At 52.3% G+C, this 11,134-nt stretch overlaps 1 protein-coding gene across 1 annotated transcript; it reads left to right on the plus strand.

Annotated features, from left to right (window-relative positions):
* The first annotated feature begins 4,340 nt into the window (after nt 1-4,340).
* On the plus strand, nt 4,341-8,713 carry NKX2-6 (NK2 homeobox 6). The gene is made up of 2 exons (XM_017884522.1): nt 4,341-4,614; nt 8,082-8,713. The coding sequence occupies exons 1-2, from the start codon at nt 4,341-4,343 to the stop codon at nt 8,711-8,713; spliced, it is 906 nt and encodes a 301-aa protein (XP_017740011.1).
* The last annotated feature ends 2,421 nt before the right edge of the window (nt 8,714-11,134 follow it).

The following is an 11,134-nucleotide window of genomic DNA, read 5'->3' on the forward strand; positions in this document are numbered from 1 at the left end:
TTTTGAGAACCATGTTAACTTTTCAAATACTCAAAAATATGAATACATTATTAGAGTATTAAAAAGTGGATCCCAGCAAAAGCGACCATAGCAAAGTGGAAATTTCCACCATTGATGATCCCCAGACACCCTTTGGGCCAGTCCCCAGCGTATCCTAGGAATATCCCCAATCAAGCAGAACAGATATCTGTCCCCAACAAATATTTGTTAAAGACCTACTACGTGCCTTGGGGACACAGCTGTGACAACAGACCCAGAGCCCAAGTCTAGTCTAGTCTACTGGGGATCCTGCACTTGGGTTAAAGAGGAATGATTTTATCTCGGCCCACAGGGCCCACTAAGCCTCGAGGTAACCAGGAATTGCTGTTGAGTATGGTACCTGCTGGAGGGAATCCCTTCATTTTAGGAGAGTGAAAGAAACAGGAAATAGTGACTTTTGTTAACCATGGAGAAGAAGAGGTTCAGGGCTGGGCGCCGTGGCTCACGCCTGTAATCCCAGCACTTTGGGAAGTCGAGGCGGGCTGATCACGAGGTCAGGAGTTCGAGACCAGCCTGGCCAACATGGTGAAACCCCATCTCTACTAAAATACAAAATTAGCCGGGCGTGGTGGCGGGCATCTGTAATCCCAGCTACTCAGGAGGCTGAGGCAGGAGAATCGCTTCAAACCGAAAAGGCGGAGGTTGCAGTGAGCGGAGAGCATGCCACTGTACTCCAACCTGGGCGAAAGAGCGAAACTCCATCTCAAAAAAATAAAAATAAAAAAACTCAATCAATATAGTGTACAAACTCCGTCTGATTGTGCAAGGTAACACACTGCATGGGGATCATTTAAAAGTCTGTCTTCTATGCAAGAATGCAAGTTCGGATAAGAGGGCTGTGACCTCTCATTTTCTCAGTATTCCCAGAACTTGGGCAAAGCGGGCCCATGGTAGGCGCTTAAAACACCCTGTGGACCTGAGTGAAGCAAAGCGGATCAATCACACCCCTAGCACGACTGTCTCCATCTCACGTAAGAACAGAGGTGATCACAATGCCTCCATTCCTGAGTAATGGACACACACACACACACACACACACACACACACACACACACCCCTCCCCGCACCACGCTGTTGGGGCTGCACGGAGTCCTGCCTAAGAAAGAGTCTCTGGACTCTCTGAGTTTTCTGCTCTCGCCGCCCCTCCTAGTTTCCTCCCCGGCTCTCCTGGGCGCCAGCGCTTAGGCAGGTGGCCCATCGCTCGCGCCTCTGTTGCACTGTGAGGCAGCCGCTAATGCGCCTCCAACTGACCCGGAATGGGCGAGATTCGAGGTACCAGTTCCACTCTCGGCGGGCGGGCGGCTTTCAATGCTTCTGGCGCTGAGGGAGGTGGGTGAAGGGACGCCAGGCCCCTCCGAGAGGTGACCGAGAGAGGGCGAGACCTGAGCGAGCAAAGAAACTGAAACCTGAACGCAGCACACTGCAAATTCCCGCCGCGTGGCACGGTGCTGCAGAAGGACGGCCTTGCTCCCTGCAGGGGTGGAGCGAGCGCGACAGGGACTCCTACCCCCAGGTTTGCGCCCGGAGCGCGCATCCTGAGCCGAAACGACCCTTTCTGTAACAAGGACTCGCTATGCTGGAGAGCATGCTCTTGCAAAGCGGCGGGTAACTGCTCCGCAGACCTGGAGTCCAATCGAAGGGAGACGTTTCCACCCCTCGAGAGGGGTTAGAAAGCATTTTCACGTACAAAAATCTCATTTGATCCTCGCAGCAAGCCAGGAAAGGCAAGGCTGGGGACGTAGGGCTAGGATTTTAAATCGAGGCTTCCGAAGCCCAGTCCCCCCGCCAAGGTGTCCTTTCTTCTATGACTTAGGTAGAGCGCGACTGTCTGCCACGAAAATTCCACCAAGTGATAAGGCGCTGGAAGGTTTCTGGCTTTAGGTTTCTACCCCGGGTCACCCTACTTCCTGCCTCCAGCACTTGGAAGGCGAGAACCCAGTGAGCCGTCAGTATCAATTATTTCATAATTGAAATATTAGATTCCTATTTTAAATTATATTTGTTTAAAAAATTCTAAAGATGAACTGGGCATGCTTATGATGCAAATTTAAACATATACAAATAGATATACCCTATGAGCTCATACATGCAAAAATAAGAGAAGAAGGTGCACTAAAATGTTATCTCTGGGTGGATATTTTCTTTTAACTTTACTTTTCCAAGGTGCACATGATTGACTTTTATCAGGAAATAAAATCCAAATAAACGTATGGGTCATCACAAGATTTTGAGATCTCTAAGAGCAAAGGATGTCTATTTCCAAAGCAAAGAAAGAAAGGGTTAATTATCTTGGTTTAGAGGCTAGTCTGGTCTTGCCATTTGGTGAACTATCTGGGCCATCTTTCTGATCTGGACTTCTTGCTGAACAAAAAGAAGGAGAAGGAGAAGGAGAAGGAGGAGGAGGAGGAGGAGAAGGAGCAGCTGGAAACATTTGGGTATAGCTTTGATGTAAAGATTAAATGTTACCATGTATAAGAAATCATTACTTGGTAGCTGAATGATCAAATTTGCTGAAATTTTGCATAAATCTTTGTGTGCAATTTTGCACCCATTAGCCTGGGGAGATGAGTTGGGTTTATCTGGATTTCAGGAGATAATCATATTCAAACAGCTGTTGTAACATTGAATTCACGTAAGTAGGTTTAAGAAGCATTTGAGGCCTGAGCGGTGGCTCACACCTGTAATCCCAGCACTTTGGGAGGCCGAGGTGGGCACACTGCTTGAGCCCAGGAGTTCAAGACCAGCCTAAGCAACATGGTGAAACCCCGGCTCTGCAATAAATAAATAAATAGCCAGGCTTAGTGGCTGCATCTGTGGTCCCAGTTACTCAGGAGGCTGAGGTGGGAGGATCACTGAGTCCGGTTCGAGGCTGCAGGGAGCCATGATCTGGCCACTGCACTCCAGCCTGGGAGACAGAGAGAGACTCTGTCTAAAAAAAAAAAAAAAAGGAAGGAAGGAAGGAAGGGGAAGGGGAGAGGGAGGGAGGAAGGGAGGAAGGAAGAGAGAGAGAGAGAAAGGAAGGAAAGAAAAGAAAAGAAACATTTGATCTGAAATCCCCAAAAGAACTCTAATGAGATCCCATTGTGATTAAAACACAATTTTTAAACCCTCTTCGATTCTGTGCTGGAACTGCTGACACCAAATCCCGTTTCCCTGATCCAGGAGTAGTAACAGCAGCGGCTGGATCTGTTGGCGCTGTCTCTGTGTTGGTAACCTTTGGGCCATAACTGCCCCATTTACTCGGCGACCGCTGTAACCGAGGGACTTTTCCGGACATATAATGTGAATCAAATCCTCCCAGCCCTTCGGCGGGCGCCGCATTTATACGCGCACACAAGCTGGCACGCTCCAGGCAATCCGCTTTAAGGAGGATAAAGGAGAAGAAGAAAAGGAACGTGGGGACACCCAGGGTGACGGGAGCCCCCCACCCCACCCCACCCCGCCTCTGACCACTTTGCGCCGGCCGCAGCGATTGCCTTCCAGTCTCCCCCACCACTCGCGGAGCCCTTTAAGAGGCTGAGGGCTCCAGACATGTAACCCCTACACCCATTCCTCGGTCCTGGGACTGAGACGCTGCTCCTAGGAAGTGGCGGGTCGGGACTCAGCAGACCTGGAACGGATTCAGTTCAAAGAGAGAGGTTTCCATCTCAATATAGGCCCTGGCGGGTCATGACTCACTTCGACTCTGCGGTCCGGCCTCTGCGCACGTAAGATCCCAGCGCGCACCTCAAATCCCGCGGGTCCCAGTTGTCTCTATCTTAGCTTTCCTCCGTCATAAGAATGCAGAGTTGAGCTAAGACCAGGCTGGATGGACCAGATCGGGTTGCACAGCAAGGACTCCACCCCCAATCCTCACATGTCCACTAGGAGGGTCCCCGTGGACCCTAGGTTGACCTCGGAAGCTCCCGCTAGTACCGTATTGACGGAGATCTGAGCCGCACGCAGCACTGTCTCTCCGCGTTTTCTTTGCTTTGAGAACCATCAATACGAACCAAACCTCCCAGGAAGGCTACTGGGGACTGGAGAGGATTAGACGGGCGCGGGAAGAAAGCGCTGGCGGAGGAAGGTGCAGGGTTAGCACGTGGTTTCTGCGAGAACCAATGGGGGGCTACGGTCTTGTCACCCGGCCCCCGACCCGGGCCTGCCAGCAAGACCCAGAAGAAGGCGCTGTCTGGGACGCTGGGCGTCTGTCCCAGAGTTTGGGTCTGTCTGCGGGGCCTGCAGCAACAAGACGGGAAGCTCAGGGTGCCGCTCCTCACGGGGACCAGGCACTCCTCGGCCCCGCCCCATCCGCCTTCGGGATGCTGTTGAGCCCCGTCTCCTCCACCCCCTTCTCGGTCAAGGACATCCTGCGACTGGAGCGCGAGCGGAGCTGCCTCGCGGCTTCGCCACATCCGGGGGTGCGGAAGAGCCCGGAAAACTTTCAGTACCTGAGAATGGACCCAGAGCCGCGAGGGTCAGAGGTTCACAACGCTGGTGGCGGCGGCGGTGACAGAAGGCTGGACGGTTCGGAGCCTCCTGGGGGTGCCTGTGAGGCAGTCTTGGAGATGGACGCGGAACGGATGGCGGAGCCACGTGAGTAAGCGCTCAGGTCTTGCCTCCTAAGGGGGAATGTGGGGACAGGGGGCTGTGATCCATGGGTGCATGGAGAAAATACGCCTCCTATCTCCTGGGTTCGAGAGTCTCTCTCCATTTTTTCTCACTTCAGGAGTCCAAAAAAAGGCATCTCGAACCCCATTCCCACCCTCTCCCGACACCCAGCGTGCTTCACACACCTCTAACGAAATTAAGCCCCTGAATCTTAAGGATTCACTTTTCCCAAATCCGCTCCTCTGATTCCCACAAACGCATGGCTCCCACTCGCAGCCACAGTGCCCAGAACCTCCACCTTCTCATCTCCACAGCGAAACCCTCTGCAGTGTCTTAGCCGTGCCAGTCACCACCACCCTCCACCCCCAAACCGTTTGCAAAAGAGTGTGGCCATCAAAGCAGTGGAACCCTAGTGACTCCGAGGTCACTCCTAACCAGGCCCTTTCTTGCTGGCCTGGCCGGCGGGGGTGGGGGGCCCATTCCTCCTCATGGATTTTTCTTCTGGAAGACAGAAGGTGGGGACCGGGTGGCGATTGAGTCTCCCAAAGTGGAAGGCCCCGTTGGCACAGGATTCTCCGCGTCAGGGAGAGTGTTAAAGGCTGCCAGGGTTTTCTCTGCCCTGGGACATGGCTCTGGCCGAATCCTGTCGCCTGAATCCGAAGGCGCAACCATGCGCGCCGGGCTGCGAGGCCCACGCACCTGTGTCCAGCCGGCTGGAAGGGAAGGGGCTGGCGGGGAGTTGTGTTGCGTCGATACGGAGGCTTTGGCTGGAGAGGCCCGACATTCCAAGGGATGAAAACTCCACCTTTTTCTCTCCAAACCTCAGCACCTCGCTCAGCATTCTCAAGGCAGGGACCGCGAGTAGCGCCCGGCAGGGCAGGCCTCCTCTGCCAGACTGCCATGGCGCCTCCATTCAAGGCGCAAAGGAACGAAATAAATCAAGGGGCTGGATCGGAGTTATTTACCGGCTTGCAGGCCGACTACTCACTACCTCCAGAAGCCGAAGAACATTATCTGTTGTGTCCGCGAAGAAGCTGGTAGGTTTTCTGCAGCGGATTCTAAACTCCCTCGGCGCTGCTCAGCTAACTCGGCGATCACTTCTGCTCCGCTGACAAAGGATCACGTTCCTTCGACCACCACAGTCGCCTCGCAGTCGATGGTATTTGCGGCGCCTTCCTTGTCCCGCTGGAAACCAAATCCTGGGAGCGTCTCTTCTGCTGCAGCAGTGGACGCCGCCGAGGAGGGACCTGAGGCAGGCTCCAGGAACTGAGCCCAAGGCCGCGGTAGCGATCCGGACAGGGAAGGCACCTTCGGTGGGCTTCATGCCCTCCTCCATCGGAGCCAACCACCTTGCCCCCAAGAACTCCAGGATTGTGAACAGGAGGGCGCAGGGTGCTGGCGCGCCCTGCGGTACTGTGCAGCCCCAGGGCCTGCAAGATCTGTGACTTTCAAATGGGGTCCTCCTTGCTCTGCAGCCTGACTGAAGGTCCGTTGTTACCTTTCGATGTGCTAAGAAAACAAACCCACCTCAGGATTTTTCCTCTTTGCAAGGGGAGATGGCCTCAGTTTCTTTGAGCACAGGCATCTCTGAAGGAAGTTGTTCTCTCCTCAAACTTTAAATACCAAACAGCTCCATCCCCCCATGACATTGTGCCAGGGCCTTGGGTCTTAGGAGTCTGCTTCCAATGGCACTGGCTCATTTAGAGTCCTGTCCCTTCTTGCCATGAACTTGCACCCCCTCCATGCTCCTGGTTTTCTCCTGGCATGAGATTCCATGAAAACTCAGCATTTCCCTTCTATCCACCCTTGGGGTAAAACGGGGCTTAAGCCCAGACAGGAGAGAGGTGAGAAGAAGGGAGGAAAATGCTGCACCTCGATGGGCACAATCTCAGCTGTATTGAAAGGAGGACTTCAGGGTGAAGCCCACACCACCTGCTTGCCAGAAAGACCCCAAAGGAAGGAGAGGCTACCTTTTAAGAAGCCAAATGTGTGGCCGGGCGCGGTGGCTCAAGCCTGTAATCCCAGCACTTTGGGAGGCTGAGACGGGCGGATCACGAGGTCAGGAGATCGAGACCATCCTGGCTAACACGGTGAAACCCCGTCTCTACTAAAAATACAAAAAACTAGCCGGCGAGGTGGCGGCGCCTGTAGTCTCAGCTACTCGGGAGGCTGAGGCAGGAGAATGGCCGGAACCCGGGAGGCGGAGCTTGCAGTGAGCTGAGATCTGGCCACTGCACTCCAGCCTGGGTGACAGAGGGAGACTCCGTCTCAAAAAAAAAAAAAAAAAAAAGCCAAATGTGGACCTCAACTTTATGTAACTCTCAAAGAGAACCTCAGTTTCTGAGCCAAGAGTCAGGAGCCAAGAAATATTTTGTTTTCATCATATATTGTTAATTTGGATTACAAACCATCATATCCAAGAACGCTGGGATGCATCCTGGTGTTGGTGGAGTGCTGCGTCAAAAAGACAAGAGTGTGCACAAAAGTGGGGTGAAGGTAGGAGACACTCAAGGCTCTGGCTCCTGGACTTAGAGCTGAGTTCCCTGCAGTGCGCTTGGGGCTGCGAAGGAAAATGAGGCAGACGGGAGCCTCCTGAGAGCCTGTCACAGTTTGCGCCTTCTTGACACCCGGGCTTCTCTGTTTTTCCTTCCTTCCCCGCTTTCCTCCTCCTCCTCCTCCTCTTCTTCTTCCTCTTCCTCTTTCTTGTCCTCTTTCTCTACTTCCAAGGAGAGTCCAAAGTCTCCCCAATCTGATCGACACCTCCACTCACACTTGTTCCTCACAGCGAAGGTTTACCAAACTCGACCACCATACACACACGGTTTGTTTTTGTTTTTGGTGTTTTGTTTTTGAGAAGGAATCTGGCTCTGTCACCCAGGCTGGAGTGCTGGGACGCGATCTCGATCTCGGCTCACTGCAAGCTCCGCCTCCCGGGTTCACGCCATTCTCCTTCCTCAGCCTCTCGAGTAGCTGGGACCACAGGCCACCGCCACCATGCCCGGCGAATTTTTTTGTATTTTTAGTAGAGACGCGGTTTGACCGTGTTAGCCAGGATAGTCTCGATCTCCTGACCTAGTGATTCGCCCGTCTAGGCCTCCCAAAGTGCTGGCATTACAGGCGTGAGCCACCGCGTCCGGCCCATGCACACACATTCTAAGAAGCAAATGGAGCTGCCTTAACTCTTTATCTAGAGTCTACCTTTTGGAAAAGGACGCACACATCGGGGACCACATGGTGTCACAATTTATGTTCCAGCAGTAACATAAAAGTGACAGAGCTTGGAGGGAAAGAACACTGAGATAGTCCTGGGACAGGGTTCGGGGGCAGTAGGAGCCAGGAGCGGGGTGCGCAGAGTGAGGGCTGCCAGGGAGAGGGAAGTCTTGAAAACGAAGTAGAAACTGCTCAGGTGAGCCTTAGGCTGGGCGCTGATGTGTCACTTCCTGTGCTTTTAGAACCCGGCTTGAGCGCGGCCTCGCCCCTCGGCGGCGGGACCAGGGTGCCAGAGTGCGGCGTTGGCAACGGCAGCGACTGCATGCGGGGTGGCCGCTCGGAGCAGCCCAAGGCGCGGCACCGACGCAAGCCGCGCGTGCTCTTTTCGCAGGCGCAGGTGCTGGCCCTGGAGCGGCGCTTCAAGCAGCAGCGGTACCTGTCAGCGCCCGAGCGCGAGCACCTGGCCAGCGCGCTGCAGCTCACGTCCACGCAGGTCAAGATCTGGTTCCAGAACCGACGCTACAAATGCAAGAGACAGCGCCAGGACAAGTCGCTCGAACTGGCCGGCCACCCTCTAACGCCGCGCCGAGTGGCGGTGCCCGTCTTGGTGCGCGATGGCAAGCCCTGCCTGGGCCCCGGGCCCAGCGCATCTGCCTTCCCCAGTCCCTATGGCGCCACAGTGTCGCCCTATTCTTGCTACGGAGGCTACACCGGAGCACCCTACGGAGCAGGCTACGGCAGCTGCTACGCGGGCGCGCCCTCCGGTCCTGCGCCGCACACACCACTGGCCAGCGCGGGCTTCGGACACAGTGGCCAGAATGCCACCCCGCAGGACCATCTGGCAGCCACCCTGCAGGGCGTCAGGGCCTGGTGAGGCTCCTTGGTTTGACTCTGCCCACTAGGGACAGATGATCGGTCCCTTCCCCTCCGCCCGCAGGTCGCGACAAGAAGGAGGGGACACGGCGCTGGAGGGAAGCTGCTGCCCAAGGGCGCTTAGTTCCGCAGCGATCTCTGGAACTGCGATCTGCACCACAGTCACCCAGCTAAAGGCCCTGCTTGGGACATTCTTCCCCCAAAAGGCGACCCCTCTACCGGTCACCCACCAAGCAACACAGGGACTGAAGAAAACCGAGGCTGGCTGGCAGTTTGGGGTGTGGGAGCAGTACTGAGGCGCGTGACTTTTGGGGCTTCAACCCCAGAGGCCCAAGAGGCTCTCGCATCTGTACGCAGCAGCCCCGGGGCATCGGGGGTGAATGGAGATGGTGATCTAGCGGGCCTACCATCCTCCAATTAATGACAGCTGTTGGGGAAGAACAAGAAGAGAACGGGAGCACGGGAAGCGGGCTGAAGAGCCGGGAACTTGAGGATGGGGACGTTCACGAAGAGGGACCTGCTCTGAGCCTCTTCCTGTGGGGTTTAAACATCCCCACAAGGCTGCAACCCTGCGGACTCCATTCATCCAGAGGAGCGCTCTTTCCTGGCCACGATTGCTCTCCTGGAAGTAGGCTCTACCTTCCGGTCCCTTTCACTGTTGCGCATTTTATCTCTTTGTACAGCACAGCACCTCCAATAAACATACTAAATAAGTGTGCATGTGGTTGCGTGTGTGTAGGCCGTTAGAACATACATACGCCATTATCTTGAAACAATTTCGAGTTAAAGTAAAAATGAAGGCCAGAAGTGCTAGGAGAACAAAACCAATTCAGTCTTGGAGGTAGGTTTCCTAATTTCTTCCCTCACACTCCTCTCTCCCTCTTTGTAGGTTTTCTTTGGAGCATCAACAGTTTCTAAGTTTTGCGCCAGGAAAAGATCAAGTGCCCCCAAGTTTTAAAAAGATGAGTAGAAAGCCTGACCTTTAGGCTTTCTAAAATTGTGAAATTTTGACATCTCCACCCCTAACGTATCTGAAGTCATGCAAACTCAAGAATGAAAACAAACTCATTTTACTCATAGGGACATGGGATCAAATAGAAAATGTGTTTGACGAAACAGATTTTATAGAAAATTTAGTAAGAAAATGTGGCTTTTTTCCTCCCCTTGAATTGCATTTTTAGATAATGAAAATTCTAATTATTCATCTCGCAGGACTACTGACTTCTTGAATGTTAAATTCTCGTATTTGATAAATTCCCATATTTAATTCAAATGTACTACCCCTGAATTTTCTCATTTCTAATATGACCTGGTTGTTTTACTAAAGTGAGAAGCAGACTGCTTGAGGGTGTGTAAACTATACCTGACTGTTGATAGCTTTCATCCCTTAGGGTGTATATGTTTAAGCTTAAAAAAAAAGAAAAGTAGTGGTTAATTTTTTTTAACTGTCATTTTCTTACATTTTCTCTCCTTTGGGGTTTTGCCACTTCTCTCTTTTATTTCTTTTTTTCATGTATTTATTTATTTATTATTGGGCTGGGGTATTTATTTATTTATTTATTTATTGAGCCTGCTCTGTTGCCCAGGCTGGAGTGTAATGTCATGGTACAATCTTAGCTCACTGTAGCCTACACCTCCCAAGCTTGAACCATCTTCCCACCTCAGCCTTTCAAGCAACTGGGACTATAGGTGCATGCCACCACACCTGGCTAATTTTTAAAATTTTTTATACAGAGAGGTTCTCCCTGTGATGCCCAGGCTGGCTCAAGTGATCCTCCTGCCTCAGCTTCTCAAAGTGTTGGGATTACAGGTGTGAGTCACTGAGCCCAGCCCTCATTTCTCCATGCTCATTGCCAATAAAAGTGTGTTCAGAAACACTTCACAGTATCTTCCAATTACAGTGTTGTGCCCCTGGGATTAAAAAGTGGATATGCCTATTTTAAATTTGGGAATATCGGTGAGTCAACTTGGTCAACAAAACTGAGAAAAAAAGTAGAGATTACACTGAAAATCTCCACCATGAGAGAATTGTCATAGAGTGCCACCACTCTTCTTTCACTTGGGAGGCCATTCCTTACAAGAGGAGAAGTCTCACCCTTGGACTCCAGCCTTAGACCCATGACAGGTGAGCTGCAGTCCAATGCTGCCACTGAGTTATAATCTGCCCAGCCCGCAATGGTTAAGTGAGGTTTATTAAACTTTTCTATTATCAGACTCTAGAATGCTATATGTTAATTTGTTTAAAATCCTCCGGGGAAGGTCCCTACCCCAGAAATATAGGTCACTGTAGTATGGATTGAGAAGTATTTGGCACAGAGTAGGAAATTAATAAATGTTATTTCCTTCACCCTCTCACCCTCTTCTAACATAGAATAGTAGCAGAAGAAGCAGTTACTAGATATGTGATGTTTTGAATAACCTT

Source organism: Rhinopithecus bieti, unplaced genomic scaffold, assembly GCF_001698545.2.
Source record: "Rhinopithecus bieti isolate Rb0 unplaced genomic scaffold, ASM169854v2 scaffold_315, whole genome shotgun sequence".
Lineage (NCBI taxonomy): Eukaryota > Metazoa > Chordata > Mammalia > Primates > Cercopithecidae > Rhinopithecus > Rhinopithecus bieti.

Bases quoted from the DNA above. Each gene is read 5' to 3' on its own strand.
- NKX2-6 (XM_017884522.1), top strand. From the start codon at position 4,341: ATGCTGTTGAGCCCCGTCTCCTCCACCCCCTTCTCGGTCAAGGACATC. The intron at 4,615-8,081 runs GTGAGTAAGCGC...CTGTGCTTTTAG, and splicing joins GGAACGGATGGCGGAGCCAC to AACCCGGCTTGAGCGCGGCC.